Here is a 24,920-nt window from a genome sequence, read left to right on the forward strand (position 1 = left end):
CCGTACATCAAAAAGAAAGCTTTTATTTGTCATTGACGCAACTTGTTTCCGCCACACACGCGCGTTAATCGGACACGGTAGTCGAGCGGCGCGCGAGTGATTTCAGGCACTTGAACCTTCACGTCGGACGGAACGTCGGCTGTCAATCAATCGCGCGCACGGTGACGCTCCGTGCGCTCACAGCTTGGCTTTGGCCTGAAAGAAATTCACGACGGCATCGAAGCACTCGTCCGACGTCCATCGCTCCATCAGACGCTCCACCTCGGCGTCGTTGACGGCGTGGAGGCGCTCCTTCTCAACGGAGCGAATCAGCTGCTTGGACAGCGCCAGAGACTGCCGGAAAAACAAGCAAACAAACAAACGTTTGAGACCAAGCTCCTGGCGGGGCTGGAAAAAATGGTGGCTCAATTTGGTAAACTGGGCAGATTGGCCAAGTTCAAATGTGCATGTCAAATATTGTTCAGCATAAAAATCCTTTCCGTTTCCAAAAAATGATCATATTTACAATGAATGTCGTTATAATGATGACACTTCCCATGGGCTCACCACCCGTGGGAGGGGCCACAGGGGTCCCGGGCGGTGGCCGAAGGCGGGGACCTCGGCCATCCGATCCCCGGCTCCAGGGACGCGGAACGTCCCCTCGCCGGCAGGGAAGGAGCCCGAGCCGCCGTGCGAGGTCGAGAGGTTCCGACCAGATCGAGTCGGGCTCGCCTCCACGCACGGCTCGGGCTCGGGCTCTGGTACCGGTTCTCTCGAGAGGGGTCGCGCTCGCTTCCATTCTGGAGTCGCCCACGGTGAGAGGCGCCGAGCAGGTGCGGGTATACTTATTGCCCCCCCGGCTCGGCGCCTGTACGTTGGGGTTCACCCCGGCGGACGAGAGGGTAGCCTCCCTCCGCCGTACGGGTCCTGACTGTTGTTTGTGCCTGTGCACCAAACAGCAGTTCAGAGTACCCACCCTTTTCGGAGTCCTCGGAGGGGGTGCTGGAGAAGCGTTCCCGCTGGGGACTCCATCGTTCTGCTGGGGGACTTCAATGCTCACGTGGGCAATGACAGCGAGACCCGGAAGGGCGTGATTCGGAGGAACGGCCCCCCCCCCAGATCAGAACCTCATCAGTGTTCTGTTATTGGACGTCTGTGCTCATCACGGATCGTCCATAACGAACACCACGCTCAAGCGGAAGGGTGTCCACACGTGCACTTGGCACCAGGACACCGGAGGTCGCAGTTCGACGATCGACTTTGCGGTCGTGTCATCGGACTCGCGGCCGCATGTCTCGGACACTCGGAGGGGCGGAGCCGTCAACCGATCACCACCTGGTGGTGAGTCGGCTCCGACGGTGGGGGAAGACGCCGGTCCCGTCGTGGCGGCAATCCCCGAATCCGTCGGTGGACACCAGCGGTGAGGGATGGAGTCCCTCAAGCTGAAGGAGGAGTCCTATCGGGCCTTTTTGACCCGTGGGACTCCCGAGGCGGCCGATCGGAATGCAGCTTTGGTGGTCACTGAGGCAAAAAGTCGGGCACGGGAGGAGTTCGGTGAGTCCACGGGGAACGACTTCCGGACGGCTTCGAGGAAATTCTGACCCACCGTCCGGCGTCTCAGGAGGGGGAAGCGGTGCACCGTCAACAGCGTATAGCGGGGATGGGGCGCCGCTGACCTCGACTCGGAACGTTGCGAGTCGGTGGGGAGAATACTTCGAAGACCTCCTCAACTCCACCGACACGCCTTCCCATGAGGAGGCTGCGTCTGGGGTCTTTGAGTCGGGCTCTCCTATCTCTGGGGTGTTCGGTCCCTGTACGACCGGTGTCCGAGTTCGGTCCGCATTGCCGGCAGTAAGTCGGACTGGCTTCCGGTGAGGGTCGGACTCCGCCAAGGCTGCCCTTTGTCACCGATTGTGTTCAGAACTTTCATGGACAGAATTTCTAGGTGCAGCCGAGGCGTAGAGGGGGTCCGCTTCGGTGGCCTCGGTATTGCGCCTCTGCTTTTTGGAGACAATGTGGTTCTGTTGGCTTCATTAGGCCGTGACCTCCAACTCTCACCGGAGCGGTTCGCAGCCGAGTGTGAATCGGCGCCTCCAAATCTGAGACCGTGGTCCTCAGTCGGAAAAGCGTGGAGTGCCCTCTCCGGGTCGGGGATGACCTGGAGAGCCCCAAGTGGAGGAGTTCAAATATTTTGGGGTCTCGTTCACAAGTGAGGGAAGACCGGAACGGGAAATCGACAGGCGGATCGCTGCGGCGCCTGCAGTGATGCGGACTTTGTATCGGTCCGTTGCGCTGAAGGAGGAGCTGCGCCGAAAAGGCCGAGCTCTCGAAAATAGCGCAATATTATATCGAAACATAAGAGAAGGCGGAGAAATAAACCCGTCGAGCCGAAAAGCAAACACGCATTCCTATTTGCTCGTCGACGTGTGCCTTGTCGTCAGGCGCCGGAGTCAGTCGGGTCGGCCGTTAGTTCGGCGTCGTCTTCGCGCTCCTTGGGAGCGCTTGACTGGTCGCCCGGTCGTCAAATGACTGAACAACGGCGGCCCATCAGGGGCGCAAATCTTGCCTCGTGACATCAGACGCGAGAATCCAAAAAAGGGCCGAGTGACGGATACAAACTTGAGACTTGACGCGCTTGCAAGTCAATTGTACCCTTAGTTCATTAAATATAGAAAACGACGTGTACATTCCTATGTAAAATTGCCTTTTGGAGTCATATTTGATTATTATTATAAAATCTACAAACTATTGAATACAAATCCATTTTTTTACAAAAACGCGGCAAAAGCAAGATTACAGGGCTCCGGAAAATGGAAAATGGAAAATGGAAAATGGAAGCGGTCGGCGGGCCGGATTATCCGCACGACTTCAAGAAGATGGATGCCGATCATTTCGTTGGCTTTTATTTGTCAGGCCACTTACGAGAGCGAGTAAAAGCAAAAAGTAGTAGCTTCATGGAGCTTAGAGACAGAAGCTAAATATAACACTCCCATGATTCACTCACCAATTCAAGCAATTATTAATGAGCTGTCCAATTGAAAATCGTGCGTGTTCGTTCACGTACGTCGCGAGGCAGCTTGGCGTAGCTCTTCAGACGGCTCCGCACTTCCGTCTGGAAGCTGCCGTCAGGGAACACTTCCGTGACCAGCCCCAGCTGGCACGCCTGGAACGCCTGTTAGCTTCTTGTTGAATAGCAACATCTCATTGGCCTGCGCGCACACGCAAGTGTCAATGACGTGTGTGCGCGCGCGCGCGCGTGTGTGGCGCACGCGCAGGTACCTTGCTGAATCCCATGATACGAGGGAACGTGTATGACGAGCAGCCTTCTGGACTCTGACCCAGTTGGCTGAAGGGAGTGTGGAAGGTGGCCTAAATCAGTTACAAATCATTTGTTTTACTTGTATGATTAGTCAACATAAAAAGCGGAGGGTTTTGCGTGCGTGCGTGCGTGCGTACACTCTCAGTGGCGTAGACCAGGTCAAACATTCCCATGACGGTGACGGAGATTCCCACGGCCGGCCCGTTGACCGCCGCCACCAGCGGCTTGGGGAAGTCGATGAAGGCCTTCACGTACTTCCTGTCCGCAGGGGGCAGCGGTGAGCGCGCGTCAACGAGAACGGTCCGTCGTGACGTCGCGACATCAATGTCGCTCATTGAGAAAATCATCGAGCGATCACCTGAGCAGCTCCCCGCCGGCTTTGGCCATCTGCTCCACCCCTCCCTCGGGAATCTTTGTGAAGTTGCTCAGGTCGTTCCCACTGCAGTAGAAATCCCCCGCGCCTGTGGAACAGCACGCACGCACGCAGTGAGAGAAGGGGTACGTTCGGAAATTCAATCTGAGGCTTGCAAGTGCGCTCGGACAGGGCAGCGTTCAGAGAGGCGGAGTGCGCTCCGTTTTCTATGAATTTAAGAATGAGCGTTTCAGCCATTGGCGGGGACACGTCAGTGTGTCCGCCATATCGAATGTGTCAGTTCTGCCCGTAAACATCTCGTCTCGCCCGCCGCTCCGGGAGTACGCTCCGGCACTCCCCGAGTGCGGCGCTCCGAAGAACCCGACGGCACTCTTTTGAGTTTCCGAACGTTCCGGAGTAAAGAGAGCGCCCTTGGAGTCTATTTCCGAACATACCAAATGTGTGTGTGTGTGTGTGTGTGTGTTCTTCCACAGGCACGGGGGATTTCGTACCGGTGATCAGAGAGGTGTGCAAGTGCGCGTGTGCGTACGTGTCACCGGTGATGACAAAGGCGTGAGCGCGCGTGTTACCGGTGAAGACGGTGACAACCGAGCGGTCCTGTGCTGCTTGCTGGAGAGCCTCGATGATTTCCTCGTACATCTGGAACACACGGCACACGTCAGCTGACTAGCAACATGCTAGGTGCGACCTTTCAACTCTTCTTTCGGGTGACGCCGCATTCGACCAAACCGGAAAGTCGGAAATGTCCAACCCCCGATTCACCCAGGTGCATCGGAACGAAGTTAGTTATCAGTTCTTCAGTTATGAAATGTCGATGCTAACATTTGTGCGGCTGCGTTGGCGTGACCTGTGAGGTGATGGCGTTCTTCTTGGCCGGTCTATTGAGCGTGATGGTGGTGATGTCATCCTGCGCGCTGACCAATAGGGAGTCGTACGTGCGACCGCCGGCGCCAGGCGGGGCGGACTCTCGGGCGGAGCTTCCGCCTTCTGCCGCCACCAGGGAGCCGATCAGTCGGCAGTACTGCTGCCGGGCCTCGTCCTGGCAACCCCGTTTGAGATGTGGGATGAGTCCTCTCATCAAAATGCAATCCTTAACGACACTTTGTTGAAAACCACGCAACACGTCACGTGAAAACATCACCACGACTTCGATGGTAATCCTGCATGAAGTACCTCGAAACATCAGCAAAAGCAGTGTACTAACAGCTGACAAAATAACTTGTGTGAACCTGCGTGATTGATCCCAGCGACTTCCACGAGTCCCATTTGGCCTTGTTGATAAAGTCCAGCATTCCGGGTTTGGGGGTGTCACATGGACCACGCGTAGCCTGTCACGTAATCCACAAATAAACAAACGTCATGTTGCTAACATCAGACGTAACGCTGCATAATTACGATGGTGTTGGTCTCGACCTGCTTGAAGAGAGCGTAGATCTTAAGTTTAACATCGTTCCCGGGATCTTTCTTCAACGAGGAGAGTTTGTTCTTGGCCTCCTCAAAGTGTTCCTCGGTCACACCTGGGCACGGCAACTCAAATGTTAGCGCATGTGGCTAAGACGACCTATGCTAAGGCGAGCGGGAGGAGCGTAAATCCGCGCCTCACCCATCATGGACGTCTTCGTGCTGTGGAAGCTCACGGTGGGAACGCCGGACAAACGCCACAACCTGGCGACCGCACACAACCGCAACATGTCAACAGCGGAACACGTCGAGAGCTAAAGTCCAAAGACAGTTGAGCTTGAAGACGTCAGCCATCTTTGTGGTTCTGACAATAAATTGTCATTGGAGCCGAGCGCACGCACATCAATCTTTTGGCGATAGTCTCATTTTCTCACCGACTGCGACAGCCTGCGTCCTCTACTTGTCACTGTTAGCCTCATAAAAATGGGAAGCATGTCCCGAAATCCAGAAACAAACAATCCACCACTTTCTTTCCATTTCGCTGTGTACGTGAATTTAGCAGAGGTCCATCAAAATGGCGTTTTCTCATCGTTTTCAGACGTTGTTGGGAAATCCCTTTACCCCCTCATTTTTGAACACATCTCCACAGGGAGATAGAACATTTTAGTAACATACCTAAACATAGTACTGCAACAACTTGTTTATCACTGGAGATGTTTTAATGAGTTCAGCTTTAAATTGGATTCAAGTATTCCTATCTTTGAAATCAATAATGTGTATTGAATTTTTCAGCACGGTTGCACTCTTTGTTTGAAAAGCCCCGTGAGCACTGCGACCCCCCCGACCCCCCAACCTTTTCTCCACAAGTTGTTCCGCCGCCTCTGGATGCTGCAGTGCGAAAAGTATTCACAGCATTTGACTCTTTCCGCAGTTTGTTGTGTGACAGCCTCATCCCAAAATTGAATAAATTGACCCCCCACCTAAAAATTCTACACCCCATAATGACAACATGAAAAAAGGTGTTTTTCACATTTTGTGATAAATTATCACAAAATGTGAAAAAACGTGAAGCGCTGTGAATACTTCTCACAAGCCCCTTGCACACGGAAAAATCCCAAAAGCCTCACACACGCATTAGCTCGTGCTCGTGTTCGTGTTTGTGTTTGCTAGCTGCCCCAGGATGCATTGCGTGATGTCCAAAAGTCCCAAAGTGCCACCAGACGAGCGTTTCTCGACATGTCGAACGTTCTTTTCCTTCTTTTGTAAACGCAGCAGTTTAACCTTTGCTTTTGTATGCGTTTTCTTGACATGAACGAACATCATCGACGCCTCCGCCAGTTGACATTCCCGCAGAAGACAAAAGTGAAAGAAAAACAATACTCACCGACGAGTTAATCCCGATCTCGTTAGCGCCATGAAAGTCATCGATAGAGGTCGCGAGAAGCACAAGCGGCAGAACAAAATTGAACTCATAGGGGAAAAAAAACAATTACTTCCGGGTCACGTCGTTTAAAAAAAATATATATATATATATATTTTTAATTTTTTTTTTCAAATAAGCGGTTCAGAAAATTGATATTTCATTAAAAGACCAGAAGAAAATATATATATTTTAATAATTGTTTTTTTGGCGGCACGGGTTTTGGTTTTGGCATCAGCCTCACAGTTCTGCGGTTGCGGGTTCAAATCCGGCCTCGCCTGTGTGGAGTTTGTATGTTCTCCCTGTGCCTGCGTGGGGTTTCTCCCGGTTCTCCGGTTTCCTCCCACATCCCAAAAACATGCACGGTAGGTGAAGACTCTTAAATTGTCCGCAGGTATGACTGTGAGTGCTGATGGTTGTTTGTTTAAATGTGCCCCGCGATTGGCTGGCGACCAGTTGAAGGTGGACCCCGCCTCCTGCCCGCAGTTCGCTGCGATAGGCTCCACCACGGCCGCGACCCGAGTGAGGCTATAGTGACAGTGGAAATATGCCAATCCCTCGTCAGAGTCGTCAGCGTCCATTGTGTTTGCGCCGCTGGCTGACTGCTCGGATACACGCGAGGTGACGTCGCGTGATGTCATTGCCCCCAGACGGCTCCGTTGATCAATAGTTCGCCTTTTTTCGATATTTTAATTCGTCGTTGTGCGCACTTTAGTTATGGAGAGTTAGGAATATAGTCTGTTTGATTAGTCATTACTAAAACAAAGGCTGAAAATTGGTCTAGACTTAAGACTGAATCAAGGGTCTTGGTTATTGACTTGCCTCATGTTCCCAGCCACTGTAATTTGATAAATATGATAAATATCTGTTGCCGGAGCATAAATAGCATATTCAAGTCTGGTTCTCGAGAACAAACACTGGTGCCAGCAGTGTGCTAGCTAGATGGAAAGAATACTTTGAGGAGTTGAGGAAAATGGATGGACGGATATACAATATATTTTTAAGCTCATCTACAATCGGTCCGTCCGCCTGTCCGATTAACGAAATCCGACACGGCCCCTCTGGGCAACGACGTTTCCCAGCCCGCTTTAGACTCGACATACATACGGCGCCATGTTGTCTCAAGATGGAAAATATTTTATTTTCTGTAAATGTTTCTAAAACAGGCTCAACGGCATCCCCCCAAACTAATTTCATTTCATCACGTGTGGGGTAGCGCGGCCACAAACAAAATCAAAATGACACAGGAGCAAAGAAAACTTCAAAATGGCCTCTCGTCCAAAGTGTGAAGTTGTTTTTTTTCTGTGTGTGGACGCTATTTACACGCTGCGAGCGACTCGCCACCCGAAACGAGTGAGTGTGATTAGAAAATAAGCTCATTTCATAATAAATACAAAAACAAAAAGTTATTTTACACAAATCATCTGCTCATCTTTGTACACATTTACACACAGAGGGCCAGCCTCCAGCCTCCAGCCCGCTCGCCCGCTCGCCCAGCAATCGAACTCGCAGCTCAGCACTCCCCCGTCAGGCAATCGCAATTTCCGTTCAATTCATCCACTTGCGACAGTTGAAGGCGCCGCAGTGGCACGGAATCTTGTGCTGGTCGTCCTCCAAGTCAAACTTGTAGTCGTAGGACAGCTGACACGGACAGACGGCATTCAGTAACCGTGGCGACGCGAGAGCAGCAAAAGGATGCCGGGTAACGTGCGGCGCGGCGCGTCGTACCTCCTCTCCCCTCTGGATGCGTCTGCACGAGCTGATGATGATCTTGTTCTCCTTGTCCACGCTCACCACCTCCGTGATGCAGTTGGGCGCACACGAGTGGTTGATGTACCTGTCGATCACAGGCGGGATCAGTAAGACGCCACGAGCGACCGTTAGCGTCGCCTGGCCACGTGCGCACCTAGCAGGTCCTCCAGCGATGGTGGCGTCGATCACGTAGTCGTTGTCGATTCGGAACATGTAAACGCCTCGGTTCTACGCAGACGGGAAAAGGGTTAGAGCTCACGTGTCAAATCTAAGGCCCGGGGTCCAGATCCGGCCCCCCCCCTTTCATTGTGTGTGGCCCGCTAAACCAAATCAAGTGTGTCAACTACTAAATGAGTTTCTTCTGTTCATTTTGGCAGAAAATCTGGATCAGGATTGAAACTTTTCACATATATTACAAGCATTTTTTCCAGCAAATCCCTTCTTAACAGAAATTGAACAATGGTTGTATACTTAAATATTGGGTTGCCATTATTTCCCATTTGGAAACTTCTGATTTCAAATTCAAATTGTTATTCAAAATAGATACCAAACCAATTGTGTCCACGAAAAGATCCGATGAGGCGATGGCACATTTGGGCGGCCTTCAGAGTCCGAACGGCCGTGACCAAAATCAGCTTGACGTCCGTGAAGCCGTGATCGGCCGCTAGCATTCAAGCCAAACTAAGCTAAGCTAAGCTCGACAGTCAAAGTCGTGTCCATCAAAAATGGACTGCCGCGCTATGAGGTCGCGTGGCAACTTGACCGAGGAGTTCACACCGTCTCCATTCGGACGTCTTGTTCGGTCTCAGACTCTTCTTTTTTTTTTGTTTCTTCTTCACACTATTCGATTGATCTTTTGTAATTCTCGTGAAGGGAACCGTTTTTGACTTCGGACGTGAAAGAAAAACAAAACACGGCGGGAATGAGGTCACCTGACTCTCGTAGAGTCTCTCCTTGCGGTTGGCCACTTCGCTTCTGATGATGGCGCCGATGTACTCGATGACCATCGTGCACTTCTCGATGTCCCTGGCGGCGTACAGCCCCAGGCCCTGCGCACACGCACGCAAAGGACTTTCTGCCTCGGTCGGACCTTCGCGGCGGCGAGCCTCACCTGGATGCGCGATCGCGCCAGGTAGACGTTGGTCTTCCAGTCGGCCTTCATGCGGCGGTACTGTGCCAGCTTGGAGTGGCGCCCCTGATGAGCGCCAGCCACCGTCTCGCCCGGCGACAGCGAGATGACGCCCGGGACCGGACCCACGATGGAGCCCACCGAGCCCTGGCACCTGGGAGCCGTGCCGGCGGGCAGGTACGGCCTGACGGGAAAAGGTCACGGATTCACGGGCCACAAAGGGACACGCGCTGCGGTCACGTGGCGCTCACTACCTCTTTGCCGCGCTCGCTTTGGGCTCAGAGCGGGCCGAGCCGGACGGGTTGAAGGCCAGCGGCCACTCCATGAGCGGGTTGCGGCCGTAACGGAAGGTGTACCGCTCGCACGCCTCCACTCCTGGCAACTACACACACACATGCCTAGTCAAGATGACTTGTCACGCACACACCGGTCACATGTGACGGCAACCCCTTCCGCGCTAGCTTCTCGTCATTCCAGCGCATCAGACGCCGAGCGCGCGTGCAGTGGCGGCTTTCAGACGCTTCCATGGCGTCGCTCACGGCTGTTTTCAACATCAGTGGCCCTCAAGAAGTCACTCATCGATTATCAAATTAATTACGATTAGTGGTTGTTTAACTTCAAATTGTCCAAATCCTCTCGACAGTTAACAATAATTCCATTCCTTATGATAACAAAGCAGACTGATTATCTTCTGACGCCATCTTCTGACGGATGTTACGGACCAAACCAATGACTGGAGGGTCCATTTATTTTTTGAAAGAATTTGCTGTTTGTGAAAAAAGGGATGGACATTTTTAATTATTATTTTTAAATGTGATTCACTGAAAAAAATTGACGAATAGATGACGAAAATAATGGCTGGTTGCAGCCCTACTGGACACTGGGCGCTATCGCCTCACACGTGCAGCCTTGAGATCGGACGAAAGCAAGACGCGGGACAGGTCGCCATCTAGACAAAGGCCGGAAAGGTTTCCACGCACGGACTCAACGATCCTGCTGACGGCCGAGGCGCTGAGTCCGAAGAGGTCTTCTCCTTTCAGGAAGTCCGGGAAGAGTTTGAGAGTTCCGCTGGAGCTTCGGAGCCGGGCCACGGGTTCCAGGATTTGCTCCCACACGCCTGCGGGGGACGCCGGTCAGCGAGTCGGACACAGCCGTCCGATTGCGGGCGGCGAACGGCGGGCTTTACCTTTGGGCGTGGGCGCCGTCAGCACGAGGTCGTCGTAGCCCTTCTCCACCACCTTGACCTTGAAGAGCGGCCGGGCATCGTGCTCCTCGATGAAGCACATGTACTTGCAGCGCCTAAAGGTCAATGGTCAAAGCGGGTCACAGCAGGTCAGTGCACTGGGCTACCATTCATTCACTTGTTTTTTTCTCCACAGCTTATGTCCTTCAAAGTATATGATTAGCTTCCTATTTCATGACTATTATACAAATCAAATCCGGACCCGATAAGCTTTTCACTTCTTCCGACAGGCACATTTCTTGAGTTTCTTTTCTCCTTTTATCTCATAACCTATTCTTGTGTTGATTTGTTTTGTACATGTCCAATTAAGACAATCATAAATCAGATTTTTGTGTAAAAAGAAGTGAGATTGTATTTTGAGGCCATATCGTGATTAGGGCCGCAGTTATCGATTATTATTATTATTTTTTTTTTTCCAGAATTGATTATTCTGTCAATTAAGCCATCGATGAAACAAACGCGAGGGAGCGATGTAGTCGTTTACCTTTTGGAAAGTGAGAGTGACGTCTTTGCTACCGATTCATGCGAACGAAGGGCGTTTAGTTTGCCACGGGTGACCCTGCCGGGGGCGTGAATCCCCGGACAACCTTGCTCCGAGGATCATTGGGACACACAGACGCCGCCGCCACGCTAAGGTGTCGGCTTCCACCACAGTTGCAAATAACCCTTCTTTTGGGAGTAGATTCAACTGAATCTGTACATTTTTGCATAAATGAATTGGTTGATTAAGTTACTGGTTTGGTAGGTAAACGCTCGCCAAAATGTTGACGGCGGCTTCCCAATGTTTGCAAATGTCTCATTTGGATTCAACACAAACAATCAGGCCGTTTTCATTGAGGCCTTGAGAAATCGGAGATTTGGAAAATTGAAAATAAACACGCTCTCTAAACGATTAATTACGAAATGTAGTTGTCGATTCATCTGATAAGTGATTCGCTGTCAATGAATCCATTCTTTGTTGCACCTGGAATTGTGTCGCGTCGGCAGCGTTACCTGTTGCTCTGGCGCATGCTCCAGTAGATGCGGTCGGCGTGGTAACCGACGGGGAAGATGGCGGCGGCGTCGTGGAAGGCGTTCATCTGCCGCGGGAGGAGCCGGCCCACGGCGCAGAAGAGGAGGCTGCCCACGCGGAACGTGTGGCGCGCCTCACCGCGCTGCACCATGGCCGCCACCTGCCGCGCCTCGTCACGCTGCACGTACACGCGGCGGAACACGGCGAAGCGCCGCAGCTCCGAGTTGTAGGGGTCGCGCGCCCACGAGCGCGGGTCGGGCGTCGGGCCCGGCGCGGACGAGCCCGTCCGGGGCCGGTGCAGCTGGCACAGCATGGTCTTGTCCTGCAACGCAGCGCGCAGCGCACAGATCAGTCATGACGCCGAAACCCGATACCCGATGTGGCCAACCTTTATTGAGACAAGGCCTCCGTTTTACATTCCCAGAAAATCTCACGGCACACCGCCGAACAAAAACGTCACTCAAAGAAGGACAATTTCATTGAACAATTTGCTATGGTTGGGGTTAAATAACACTGAATACGAAATAATCACTAAAACTTGACATTTGCCACAATTTGGCTCACGGTGGCCCCACAAAGGCTTAACGTAGGACGCTAATATCGCTGAGTCAACAATGGCTAATAAGAGAGTAGGAGTTAGTATTTTGCACAGCAGCGATACGCTGGGGGTCTTTGTCCCTGTCCCCCCGTCCATGAATGGAAGCTTTGCGTGTTCTTACCTTGAAGAAGGTGCAGTGCGCCCTGAGCGCGCACGTGAAGTGGTACGTGTTGGCGCACCGCAGCCGATTGCAGCCGCTGGTGGCGCCCGTCCGCTGGCAGTGGGCGCAGCGCAGAGACAGACCGCGGCGCAGCGCCAGCTCCACGTTGATCAGTGCGCCCGCCTGAGTCTCGTACACCTCGCTGGACCACAGAGCGCAGTTCAGGTGCACCTGTGGGAAGCGAACACGCCGGTGTGACGACACGAGCGTGACGTGCGCGGGTGCCGGCGCGATGCCGGCGCCGCACACTCACCCACAAATCCAAGTCCAGGTTGAGCAGTCTGGCGGGTCCGTCGGTTTCTCCGTCGCCCTGCTGGTGACAAAAGCAACACCTCCGCCGGTCGGTAGGAAACGGGTCGGGCCGTAGACACGCCCCCAGCTTCTTCAACAACACGTCCCCTTCCTCCTCGGTCGGCGTGGCGACGGCCTTGTCGGAAATGGGGCCCCTGGTCCGGACGAGAGAGCTTGAGACCGACGGGCACGGCGTGCGCCTCAAACTAAAACCGGGGTCCCCGAGTCGCAGTTTGACCGCGCCCGAGAGCTTTGGGCCAACGAGAAGCTCATCAACGTGGGTTTGTTTAAAGTTGCAGAGCACAAGCTTTTTTTTCCCCCCACTCGAGGGGCCGCTACGAGAGGACAGGACACACAATGCTGAGTCAGCTCGTCACCTTGCTGTATTTTGCAGTATTTGACGCTTGGTGGCGTGACGTAGGGGAAATTGGCGGATTTGACCAAGCAGCGGGTGGAACGTGGCCCACAGTCTCCTGTTTGTAAAACGATATCTGAACAGATTATTTGGCCTTTTTGGAGCAGAAAATCATCATCCAACAAGAAAACAATAATTGCCACCAACAACATCGCGTCTTTCCGAAAGTCTCGCTTTGTTTTTTCTAATTTGAATATGTTCGATGAAGAGAGAGAAACCATCTTTCCGAGGACCTCTTAGCTGCCCAACGAGGTGCCTGACATAAAATGCGTGCACAAATTGCAGCAATAATAGAGAATGACTCCCACTGTCTGCATTGTACTTCAATTCGATCTTCTCATAATATAATCCCACGCTTGTTTTTGCTTTTGTGCTGCCGTCTTGGCCAGGTCCAAATCTCAAGGTTTTTGATTTTTATTTACCTGGTTCAATAAAGGACATTTCCGTCTTATCTTCATCACAAACGCAGACAGGCGTCGATGGCAAAAGAAAACAATTAACGGCCGTCTGCCGCAAACAAAACACACAGCTTCCTGAGGACCTCTCAGCTGCCCAATAAGGTGCCTGAGGTAAAATACATGAAAGTTCAGCACCATCCGAACAATGCGTGCAAAAAAATCTTCGGAAGTATCCATTTCCCCCAGCGGCTGTCCTTCAAAACGTGATGTAAATGTTGTAGAATCCCATCAAATGCATCTGTCATACCGAAGCGACAGCCCTGTTGTAATTCCGGCCCAGAGGGCGACTGAAGTTGCATACAAAAGCTTTGAGTTCCCTTCTACTACACAGCTCGGAAATAGGATTTGTGGGAAATCCTTTCCACTGCATTGAGGGGTACAAGTGCTCGTTACGTGCAGTTGGCGTTACGATTAGGAGGGTGTCCTTGGAGCCGAAATTATTTTGGCTCACCTGCTCAGAGCGACGTCGACGTTCCAGCGCCGCCACCGCGAACTCTTCGTCCGCTTGCCGGGCAGCGAGTCGTCACCCTCGGAGAAGGCGTAGGGGTGGGGCTTCAGTTTCACCTTCACCTGTCAATCAATCCATCAATCACGCACCGACAGCAAGCTGCGATTTGAGGCGACCTCTGAGGCTGTCTGCAGGAAAGGACGGCAACGTCTCGACTTTCTAAGGAAGCGAAATCATTTGGCTGGAGGCCCCAACCTGATGTTCCTATTTTCTCCAGTCTGATTTGTTGTTAAAGCAGCACTGCGGTGGCGCAGATGGCTCCCATTGTCGGTCGGGGAGGCCACACAGACTCCTCTGGCGACTAATCTTGAAAAGCCAAACTGGACCGCGAAGGACATCCTCATCACCGTTGTTTTGAGCTCCTTCCTTCGTGCCGGGGATCTAGCGCTCGTTTATGTGAGACAAATAGGACCGGAAATTCCTTTCCTCTCCCCAGAGCGGTAATGCCGCTACCGTTGCATAAACGGCTCAAATATAACCCGCGTGAGCGTGCGAGCCTTCAGTCTGGCGTACACGCCGCCTCGTATTGTGATTACGAGCGAATAAAAATGCTCCAAACCAACACCTTCATTTGCCAAACTGACCCAAAGTCACATATACAGTTCAATTGGAATGTAGTCGCATTTTCGGTCTTGACGTAAAAGCACGGTGAAAAGCTCGTTTTTAGGTATTTGTCACTTTTATCAAGCTGTTGGTTTCAGAAGGGTCACAAACAATCGCAACTACTGTCCCAAATCGACGACTGACGTCCATCTTGATAAATCACGATCGATCTGACCAGAGATCTTCAATCAGAATGACAAAAAAAGGATGTAAACCTGCTTATTTTCAGCACAAAATGACTGAAACTGCCAATGGAACTAGTATGAATTGACTGGATACGATTCTTAAAATAAGACATTGTATCTTAGAACAAATATTGTTGTCTTACTGAAGAATTTGAAAAAAACTAACTAACTAGAAATAAGATACAATTGCAGTGGATATGTTATTAGGGTTCCCACATAGTTTCCGGGCAGGACTTGCACTATGATTGGCTGTTGTAGCCCTGGAGACCCCCCCCAGAAAAGACGTACGTCAAGTGTGGCGGCGTTAATGCTTCCCACTAACGCTGACCCATCCGAAACCCAACCATTTCAAAATTCTTTGTTTTTATTTTGTACAAATGTGACATGTTTGGGATGGTCATCTCGTTCCACCTTCCCACTGCACAGGAGCCGATCCAGTTGCAGGGGGGCGTGTCCTGCCTGGAAACGACGTGGGAATCCTAATAACGCGCAGTGGACATCACCCACCTTGAGGCTGTCCACGCGGGGTTTGGTCTCCATGGTGACAGCGGATGCGGAGGGGAAGTGGAGGGGCGGGGAGGAGCCGGCGGCCCGGACGGCGGCCGGCGGGAGCGAGTGGACGGTGATGGACGACATGTTGTTGGTGTAGCGGTGCTGAGGGAGAGGAGGGGGGGGGTCGTCCGGAGGCTGAGGGCACAACAAAGACGTGACGTCGTCAGTCATCGCCCAATTACAGGCCTGCGTGCAGATGCCACATCGCACCTCGTCTGCGGAGGTGCTGCTCTTCAGGCCCGACGAGTAGAGAGCAGAGCAGTTCGGGCTGCAGAACAGCAGACTGGACGAACCCTCCTGGAACACACAGAGACGGCGTCCGCACACGGGTGTTCACGTGGTCCCTTAGAGCACGCGTGGCCCAAGTCCGGCCCGCTGCGCATTTCTCATCGGCCGCGTATTCAAAAAGTCAAATCAAAGAAAGATTGTGCAGTATTTTGGGCAGATTTAAAAATGTACCTCAAGTTGAACGTTACGAGATACTTTAAGACATTTTCCTTTTTCAATGGTTAATTAAGTGTTACAATTCTTCATGAAACAAATTGTCAATGATACAAGATACCACACCAATACTCATAACTTCTTTCCTTTGTCACTGAAAACACCGAGCCAAGATTGACTTTGTTCTGCTGTAAACGGAGTTTAGCGTGGTAACCCTAACCGCTCCCTCGGGTGGGCATGAAAGAATCGCTCAATTCAATGTTCAAACTGCAGAAAATTAGGGGCTGTTTTTAAATCCAGTACAGGACATTTTTTGAACTTTTAAGGGCAGTATAGTTGGAATTTATCATTTATTGTATTTTAATATTGGTCGTTAAGGTGCTACTTAGTAAACAGTTTTGAGCATGTTTGATGAAGACGAGGCGGCCCCCCCCCTCTTTGTTTCTCGTGGCCCTTAGTGGGCAACATTTGGCCACCCTCGCGTTGCAACTTTCCCCCGGCGTCCCACCTGTTTGGCCTCTTTGATTTGGCGAACTCCGTTTCCCAGGAGCACTTTGCAGAAGCTGCACGACGGCGGCCTGGAGACGGCGGGACCGCCGCTGCGTTGGATGGGGTCCATCCTCACACCTGGACCAAAGACCACTTGATGGGTCAAATCACGCACGGACACACACACACGACATGCTACATTCAACAGGTGCAAAAGTATGTTTACAGACCAGCTGGTGGCGCTGTTCTCGGCTGCCTGCTGCTTGCTGAAGTCTACACACACACACATATTCATATTTGTATTTTTCTTTCCACACAACAGCAGCCGATGAGTGCATTTACGTGCATGAAGCTGAATAAAAAAGGACCTGAGGTAGCGGCACAGAGACTCCAGCCATCAGGCCGAGCGGGGCACACTGGGCATGGCTCAGCCGGTAGTCGACGGAGGCGGGCACCCGCAGCAGCTTGGCCACTGCCGCCACGACGCCAGGAACATTCTGGAAGGACGGCGGCGACGTCGTCAGAGTAAGACGGCGAGGACGAATCGGTGGGTTGTTTACCTGAGAGGCCGTCGGGTTCAAGGTGATCGCTATGGTAACCAGATCTGCTTTGGAGCAGGAGGGAGGAGCCTGATGGTTCGGCTCCATCTTGACTTCCCGCTTCAGCGCAGTGCCTGAAGACCGCCAATGAGAGAAAGACGTCAGGCGCAGACGGCTAACGACAGCAAGACGCCGCCGACGCTCCACGGGACCGACCTTTGCCCCAGGAGCAGGGCACGATGGGAATGGGCGGTGACGGGCAGGGGGACGGCGCCTCGGTCTTGACGAAGGACAGGTCGGGATATCTGCTGACCTCCGTGTCGGCCACGCTCTCGGGGGACGAGGACGGCACAAAGCCGTCCGGACTGTCGCACGGGGACGACGAGTCCTGGACGCTGAAGTGGAAAAGGCGTAACGTGAGCGGCGAGCGATTCCTTGACTTGGCTCGGACGGCGGCGGGAGACGTCACCGGAGTTCTTCCTGGTTGTTGTGCGGTGGCGTGGGCAGGGAGGCGGGCACGTCCACGGTCTTGGCGGTCTGATGAAGATCTTCGCCCTTGGATGTCACCCCTCGGACTGGCGGACGGGACACAGTGAGCTCGGGCCCGAAGGTCACCTTGCGCTAAAGGCGACGCCGCACTCACCGTCCTTCCTGCTCACTTCCTCCGCCGTGGCAAAGCCGTTGACGAGCTTCTGCTTGGCCACCGGAGGGGGGGTGGGCGGCAGCGAGGCCGGAGGGGTGGGGGGGTTGCCGAGGAGGTTCTGCAAGGGGCCATGTTAAATAACAATATAAGTGGGCTGCAAGATGAGGCCAAAAAAGCAAATCTCAGATTTATTTTGCCCCAAAAAATTGTTTCCAAACGACAATAACATGACTTGCTTTCGTGATTTCCCTTCTGCGATTAGCTCTATTTTTTCCTGGTACCAAACAAGCTTTTTTTTTTTTTTTCAACCATTAACTTGCATCAAGAAGAGCAATATAGACTTATTATTTTTCCAGATAATGTGAGAGTAAGTGCTTCCTCTTGGAAAAATGTGTATTTAAACATGATCATTCAAATATTTTGAATTGAAACTGCATCGCTTGGCAAGACTAACAGCTCTCTCTTCTCTCATACAAGCGAATTAAGATGACCTTAAGCAAAATATCTGCTGCTTGGAAACACATACCCCAGGTCAAAGGTCTCCACTTTTCCCGTTTCTTACTAGGAATTCTTCATCTTTTGATGTCAATGTCTTTACGTCTCCAAAGTGTTCTCGGTCACTTGACCGTCTGTTGTCGTACACGAGCGGCTCCGACTACCGGAGACAAATTCCTTGTGTGTGTTTTGGACATGATTCTGATTCTGATTCTGATCAACATGTCCATTACAATCTGCACCAATCACGACTCTCTCTGTGTCCGGGATGCTCGGAACTACTTCGTCTAGCTGCTTCCAGAATTTCTCTTTCCCCTCGAGGTCACATCCCACCTGTGGGGCATAGCCACTCATCACATTATACATAACACCCTCAATTTCAAGTTTCAGCCTCATCACTCGATCTGAAACTCTTTTCACCTCCAAGACATTCTTAGCCAACTCTTCTTTTAAAATAACCCAGACTCCATTTCCCTTCCCATCTCCACCATGGTCAAATCATTTGAAACCCTGCCCCTAAACGTCTCGCCTTACTGCCTTTAGCACCCGGTCTCCTGCACACACAATATATCAACCTTTCTCCTAATCATCATGTCAACCAACTCCCGAGATTTTCCCGTCATAGTCCCAACATTCAGTTCTAGGCTCTGTGCTTTCCTCTTCTCTTTCTGCCGAAGAACCCGCTTTCCACCGGCGCCCTGCAGGTTGACGAAGCCGGTGGCGGACGTCGTTAACCCGGATGAAGGCTCCTATTTGTTTGGCAAAGTCTGAAGCCGGATGCCCTTCCTGACGCAACCCTCCGCATTTTTCCGGGCTTGGGACCGGCCTCCAGTTTGCACTGGCTTGTGCCCCCATAGGGCTGCATTCCGTTGCATTTCTTACTGGGAAGTACTTACTATTAATTTTGAACTACAAATACATTTGAATCCCCCATTATTGTAACTTCTGTTGTCTGTTAACAGCCGTTTATTTGATTAATTCGGCACCGTTAATATTCATTTTTTGCGAGTGTGTAGTCATTTCTAGACAGATGTTAGCGATGGTAGATTGCGGACAAATGTTTTTTTTTTTTTTTTAATGCGCCTTTCCCATGATCCTTCAGGTACGGAAGCAGGAAGTCATTAGCTATCCGTTGTTGCTAACCTGTTAGCCATTAGATGGAATGCAAATATACAGGTGTTTTGGACTAACTTTGAATCAAAAGACTCCCAACCTGAAAAGCCACCATACTGTCACATACAGTGTGGAACTCCTCCGGCCGACCCGAAATGAAAATGTCGTGTGACAATTTCCTCCTACTTTGCACGTGAGTTGCGTGTAGTAGTCGGCGACTCCATCCAGGCAGGCGCTGCCGAAGGAGCCGCTCAGCCTGGAGTCTCGGCCCAGAGACGAGCCGCCGTACGGGGGGAACGGGCTCAGGTCCAGACCCAGGACGGGCTCCATGAGGGGCAGCGCCGACAGCTGAGGGGCCCAGAAACACTATTAGCCACTGCAATAGCGATTGTTATCTCGTGGACTATGTGGGGTCATTTTCATTTAAGTTCATCAATAACTGTAAAGACATATCCCACTGATTTTCCATTTTACTGATATGAGTATTTGAATGATTGGCAGCTGCTATCCATCAACCGGTCACTTCAATTGTTTTTCAGAAAAAAAAAGCTTCACACTTTTAATCCCAACATGTCCATCGTTAGGTGTCCCAAGTTCATGACATTTTTGGATCTATTGGTTGTTTTGCCTCCTACTGTTGAATTTGCCTCCGTGTCTTAAGAGCTCCTTTTTTGTTGTTGTTGTTGTTGTTGCTTCTTTTACAAATGTCACTCAAGCCGTCTTTTTACCGTTAATGCCACAGGAGAGCGCTTCATGATGTTGCAATACACCGGAGGGATCTGTGAGCTGAAGTGCCAGGATGAGACAGCCATTTTGCAGACAGCAAAATAAATAGTTATAGTTGATATAGGAATATGTATGAATTTGTGAAAGTTTCAGAACTATTCCATGTCTTTACTGTTATTACGATTGTACAAAGACAAGAGTGGAATTGCTTTACTGAGTAGTTTGGCTCATTTCTGCACTTGTGTCCGCAGAGTTTGAAGGGCAACGCATGGAAATTGTACAAGCCTCACCAATTTTAGGTCTTTACCGTTATGCAAAATGTGTTTTTCAATGGGCCATATTTTTTTTTTTTTTTAAATGTCTTCATTGTTATTGATCAAATGATGTGAAAATGACCCATATTTGACTGACTAAAATGTCCACTAAAAATCCCTTCGTAATGATGAGAGTTGGAGATGAGTGAATGATTCCATCGGCAGCGACTTCGTTGGGATCCTTTCATCATTTCCTACTCGCTAACCACTAGGACGGGATTTTTCTCTCTATCGTGTAGTTGCGTCATCGGCGAACTGGCAAATATTTGCAAGTTGTGTGGTGTCAGTCGACCTGCGTGAGGTGCGTCATGATCTGCTCTGACGGGGAAGAGGAGCAGTCGAGGGCGCGGTGGTGGTCGTCGTCGTCGTCGTCGTCCTCTCGTCGTCTCCTCTTGTATTTGCAGAGAGTTTTGTCTTTGTCGGGCCGTGCGGCTCTCTTACAGCGCTGGGGCTTCCTCTTACCCAACAAGTCCAGGACATCGGGACCGTCTGCTGTCATATTGCCATGGAAACCGGCGCCATCCTCATCCTTAGAACGCGCGCTTTCACCTGACAGCTGGCGGCTCGGCGACGGTGTCTTTGCGGGAGAGTTTTTTTCCTTCAGCAGGTGCCGGAGGAGCTCCTTCCCGAGGTCACCCCCCCGGCCGCCGTAAAGAGGGGAGGCGCATTCCAGCTTTACGGGATTTCCTCCGCAGGCTCCTCGCTCCTCGCGCTCCTCCTGCACGAAAACAAATGAAGCGCTGAGGCGGGGATGTCCGAACTCCAGTCCGTGGACTTTTTGTGGCCCGCCAGCCGTTTTACAGCAGGCGACAGCTTACAGTGCGGTCCATCTTTTTACCAATTTAGAGTTGCGCGCCTTCAGTGTAGTACCACGTTGTGCCACAACAAGGAGGGTAGCACTGAGCTCAACATAAGAGATGCAGCGTAATGTGACGCAAGAAGAAGGTCCCCCTACTAAACTGCACTAAGTCGCCCTTCCCACAGAGACTAGAACTCCTTTAAAACATACTATGTTTCATTTGCTTTTGTTTTGTGTTGCAGCTGCATGTGTTTTAAAGTAGCAGTTGTTTGAAGGTTTCAAATGAGCTTAACATCTATGCTAATTTACATGAAGCTAGTTATAGCGTTTCACTGTATACGTGGGCATTAAGCTAGCGGACCTTTCAGATACGCTTTGGTTGAACATTTTGGACTTTAAATATACAATGTTTAATTGGCAATAAACCTCAAGTGGGAGTGACAAATAAGGAGTGTGAAGCAAGCACGCGTCGTCTCTTATTTGGAGAACTGCGTGATCGTCTTCTGACAGTGAGAACGGGTGCTAAGGAACGCTTAAAACATGCTTTTGAATGCGTTTAAAGCGTGTTGGAGGAGTAAAACGATTGAAAAAATATATATTTAAAAAAAAAAAAAACTATCACAGATTTGAACCTATTTTGGGGGGTCCCCACAATAAAACCGAGATTCAATGAATGCTAAAATGACGTGGTCCGTCCGTGATGGCGGCACGCGACGTGACGTACCTTGACTGCAGTTCGGCTTCCACACAGGTCGTCGCTTTGAGCGTCCGTGCCCAGAAGAGAGCTTCTTTCCTGGGCCGCACAAACTACCGACAGTTGCCTCTCCAGCTCAGAGGACGGGGCCAGAGCCGAGAGGGGCAAGTTCAAGTCGGCCAGCTCCGCGCCGCTCCGTGTGGGGGTAGAACAGGAAGTGTCGGAAAACGCCGGAGTCGGCGGGGCCGTGATGTCATCGGAGTGAGTCGACAGCGGCGTTCGGGCTCCTCCTCCGGCGGCGGCGTTGTCTCTGTCCCGGTTGACGCTCCTCCTCCTCTTCGGGCCGTCATCGGGCAGGATGTCGGCGTAGAGCTGAGGAAGGGGCGACGAGGAGAATGACGCGTGGAGGACGGCGGACGGCGAGGAGGAGGCTGAGTCGGGGCTGAACGGAAGACCTTGACCGCCTTGTTTGGAGGGCATTTGAAGGGCGCCCGGCGCGTGGACCTGACCCAGACTCCCGGCAGCTCTCGGTTTAGTCTGCAGGTTTGGAGACGCCGCCTCCACGGGCAAGACCCTACCCCGCTCCGGGGAAGCCCCTGGAATGAACTCCGAGGCGGGGCCCACCCCGTGCGGGAGCGGCCCCACCGTGAAGCCCTGCTGAGTCTGAGGAAAAAGCCCCCCCGCCTGCCCCCCCAGCGTGGGTGGTCCGGGGCCCGGGGGAGACTGGAGAAAGTCCTGGGGAAGCTCAGAACTGAAGAAGGGCATCTGGGAGAGCCCTTCCCCGCAGGGGGTGGAGCCGGGAGTCTCGCCTACTGCCGGCCCGGCGGCACCCGACCGGGACCCGAGGCCTTGCTGATCCAGATCCAGCCTCTGCTGGTGCAATACTCGATGGCGCTCCACCTGAGAGAGACAAACGTAACTAACTGTAGGTTCGCCCGAAAAATCAGCAATGGGTGACTGGGCAAATGTATAACCGGGAATACGGGTGGGTGCACTCCATAGCGATTTGTATGGAGCGGACGTAGATACTTCCCTAAAAAGTCCACCTGAGGGAGCAGGGAATGAGGAAATGATTCCCAACACGTGCGTGCGTGCGTGCGTGCGTCTCTCTCACCCCCTGCATGAGTTGCACTCTGTGTCGCTCTTGCTGCTCTCGCAGCCTTTCCCTCCTCTCCCTCTCCTGGAAACCTTCACTGAACGGGTTGTTGTCGTCAAATTTGACCTGCATGAGGAGAAGGAATTTGCGTTCATTTGCCGAAAGATATTTCACGTGAATGTGCCAAACAGGGTTCCCCCGCTATATTGTGGGTCATCAATCGTGACCACGCTACTGTAGATCGTCTTGATGGGTTTTGACTTTTACAGTACGCAGGCAAGTCTCAAATTAGAGTTGTGCCACAACACGCTACATAATTAAGTATATATAGAGAGAAATTGGCTTTGCTTTGCTCTTATTTGGAGAACTGTGCCACCCAGACCATGAAGACAGGCGAGAAAGTTTCATAAGTTTAGGTGTATTTTATTAAGTTGAAATGTTTAAAACGTGTGGGAGGGGTCAAAGTATAAAGAAGGATTTTGATGTGGTCTATCTACTGCATATGGCAGATTTTCACCTCTCCCATATCGCCCACGAGAAATGGGGGTTCACTGTAGTTTGATTCCCAGTGTGTTACCTGTGGCGAGGGGGTCGATGAGTCACCCGCCGAGGTGCCACCGGCGGGTCCCCTGAGGCTGGGGGCAAAGCCCGCCGTTGGAGTCGGAAGTCCGGGCACTACGGCTGAAACCTGAGGGGTCGTCGAGCGGGCGGGCGACATCTGAGGCGGTGGGCGAGATGCCGAGCCCGCTGGCGACCAACCGTGAGGGACGCTCTGGGCGTTCTTCTGCAAAGGAAGCACATTTTGGGGGAGCACTGCAGCAGGCACGTTCGTGGGGGCTCTCTGCTGCCGCTGTTTGGTCTTGTAGTCCTCAATCAGCACCGTATGATCTTTCTGCTGCTTCCGGATCTGAAGCACAACGTAGACCGTTTCAGAATGTTTGTAAACAATCGGCGAGCCAGATAGTCCCCAAACATACTCCCGGTTTGTGTGTTTTTTGTTCGTCTTTGGCGACATTACACGACTCACTTACACAAGGGGAGAATTTCTCCGGAGTTTCTTTCGCCAACTTGGGCAAATCCGCTCTGTCTGTGAAGACGTGTGTGTGTGTACCAACAAAGTCCTTTCGCACGTTCAGCAACAACAAGCCGTGGTTCACTGCCAAACCTGAGCAGCTTCGCCAAGCCAAGAAGGACGCCTATCAGAGCGGGGACAGGGCCGTGTACAATCGCGCTAGAAACCAGCTGACGAAAGAAGTTAACGTTGCAATGAGGAACTATGCAGCGAAGTTAGAAAAACAGTTGAGCGCTAACGACTCGAAATCAGTCTGGCATGCGTTCCAATCGCTGACGATCCCGCCAAGCTGAGAACAATAGCACACTAGCCAGCGACTTGAACACCTTCGACCGCAGATTTGAAAAGGACACTTTCACACTTCATTCTAGAACACCTCGACAGTGCGGGGACCTGCGCGAGGATCCCGTTCGCGGACTTCAGCTCAGCGTTCAACACCATCCTCCCTGAACCCCTTCCCTCCAAGCTTCTTCAACTCAACTCAACTCAACGCCTGCCATCTGCCAGTGGATTTACAGCTTTCTGACGGGCAGGACACAGCAGGTGAGGCCGGGAGAGACCACCTCATCCACACGTAGCATCCGCACTGGGGCGCCAAGGTCGTGTCCTCTCTCCGTGCTCTTCTCTCTACACGAACGACTGCACCTCAACACACCCGGCGGTCAAACACCGCTGTCATCGGCCTCATCAAAGACGGCGACGAGTCTGCGTATCGACAGGAAGCGGAGCGGCCGGAGCTGCGGTGCGGCCGACATAACCTGGAGCCGAACACGCTCCAGACTGTAGAGATGATCGTGGACTTCAGGAGGCGTCCTTCGCCACCGCTGCCCAGCTGCCTCGTGTCAACCGTCGAGACCTTCGAGTTCCTGGGAATTACGGTCTCTCAGGACCTGAAGCGGGCGATCAACATCAACTCCGTCCTCAAAAAGGCCCAGCGGAGGATGTACTTCCTGCGGCTTCTGAGGAAGCACGGCCTGCCGCGGGAGCTGTTGAGGCGGTTCTACGCAGCGGTCATCGAATCGGACCTGTGTTCTTCCATCACGGTCCGGTTTGGCGCTGCTACAAAAAAACTCCGACTGCGACGGACAATCAAAACTGCTG

At 52.0% G+C, this 24,920-nt stretch overlaps 2 protein-coding genes across 12 annotated transcripts in view; both read right to left on the reverse strand.

Annotated features, from left to right (window-relative positions):
* Nucleotides 1-7: 7 nt before the first annotated feature.
* On the reverse strand, nucleotides 8-5,877 carry eci2 (enoyl-CoA delta isomerase 2). The gene is given in 12 exon segments (XM_061759151.1): nucleotides 8-333; nucleotides 3,044-3,151; nucleotides 3,153-3,188; nucleotides 3,259-3,348; nucleotides 3,436-3,556; nucleotides 3,657-3,759; nucleotides 4,241-4,310; nucleotides 4,519-4,710; nucleotides 4,901-4,999; nucleotides 5,085-5,188; nucleotides 5,275-5,386; nucleotides 5,507-5,877. Coding segments are annotated over 12 exon segments (1,251 nt in total). The 5' UTR covers nucleotides 5,567-5,877; the 3' UTR covers nucleotides 8-177.
* A 1,731-nt stretch (nucleotides 5,878-7,608) lies between these two features.
* The window catches only part of LOC133470583 (histone-lysine N-methyltransferase 2C-like), a 69,434-nt gene continuing 52,122 nt past the window's right edge, over nucleotides 7,609-24,920 (reverse strand). For 9 of the 11 annotated variants that reach the window (XM_061759132.1, XM_061759131.1, XM_061759135.1 and 6 more), the window contains 26 exons: nucleotides 23,325-23,654; nucleotides 22,766-22,873; nucleotides 21,682-22,551; nucleotides 20,451-20,876; nucleotides 19,305-19,466; nucleotides 17,511-17,628; nucleotides 17,337-17,442; nucleotides 17,084-17,262; nucleotides 16,889-17,001; nucleotides 16,697-16,825; nucleotides 16,559-16,601; nucleotides 16,348-16,466; nucleotides 15,609-15,695; nucleotides 15,354-15,533; nucleotides 14,002-14,120; nucleotides 12,640-12,832; nucleotides 12,348-12,557; nucleotides 11,610-11,950; nucleotides 10,560-10,672; nucleotides 10,354-10,490; nucleotides 9,628-9,755; nucleotides 9,356-9,557; nucleotides 9,177-9,293; nucleotides 8,399-8,472; nucleotides 8,221-8,329; nucleotides 7,609-8,133 (listed from right to left, as the gene is read on the reverse strand). In XM_061759132.1, the coding sequence (XP_061615116.1) occupies nucleotides 8,041-8,133; nucleotides 8,221-8,329; nucleotides 8,399-8,472; nucleotides 9,177-9,293; nucleotides 9,356-9,557; nucleotides 9,628-9,755; nucleotides 10,354-10,490; nucleotides 10,560-10,672; nucleotides 11,610-11,950; nucleotides 12,348-12,557; nucleotides 12,640-12,832; nucleotides 14,002-14,120; nucleotides 15,354-15,533; nucleotides 15,609-15,695; nucleotides 16,348-16,466; nucleotides 16,559-16,601; nucleotides 16,697-16,825; nucleotides 16,889-17,001; nucleotides 17,084-17,262; nucleotides 17,337-17,442; nucleotides 17,511-17,628; nucleotides 19,305-19,466; nucleotides 20,451-20,876; nucleotides 21,682-22,551; nucleotides 22,766-22,873; nucleotides 23,325-23,654 (4,806 nt within the window). In that variant the 3' untranslated portion in view covers nucleotides 7,609-8,040. Of the gene's footprint in view, nucleotides 8,134-8,220; nucleotides 8,330-8,398; nucleotides 8,473-9,176; nucleotides 9,294-9,355; nucleotides 9,558-9,627; nucleotides 9,756-10,353; nucleotides 10,491-10,559; nucleotides 10,673-11,609; nucleotides 11,951-12,347; nucleotides 12,558-12,639; nucleotides 12,928-13,054; nucleotides 13,151-14,001; nucleotides 14,121-15,353; nucleotides 15,534-15,608; nucleotides 15,696-16,347; nucleotides 16,467-16,558; nucleotides 16,602-16,696; nucleotides 16,826-16,888; nucleotides 17,002-17,083; nucleotides 17,263-17,336; nucleotides 17,443-17,510; nucleotides 17,629-17,846; nucleotides 18,339-19,218; nucleotides 19,467-20,450; nucleotides 20,877-21,681; nucleotides 22,552-22,765; nucleotides 22,874-23,324; nucleotides 23,655-24,920 lie in introns of those variants that run through there. The other 2 variants (XM_061759137.1, XM_061759138.1) reach the window with 2 other exon arrangements.

This window comes from Phyllopteryx taeniolatus, chromosome 20 (genome assembly GCF_024500385.1).
Source record: "Phyllopteryx taeniolatus isolate TA_2022b chromosome 20, UOR_Ptae_1.2, whole genome shotgun sequence".
Lineage (NCBI taxonomy): Eukaryota > Metazoa > Chordata > Actinopteri > Syngnathiformes > Syngnathidae > Phyllopteryx > Phyllopteryx taeniolatus.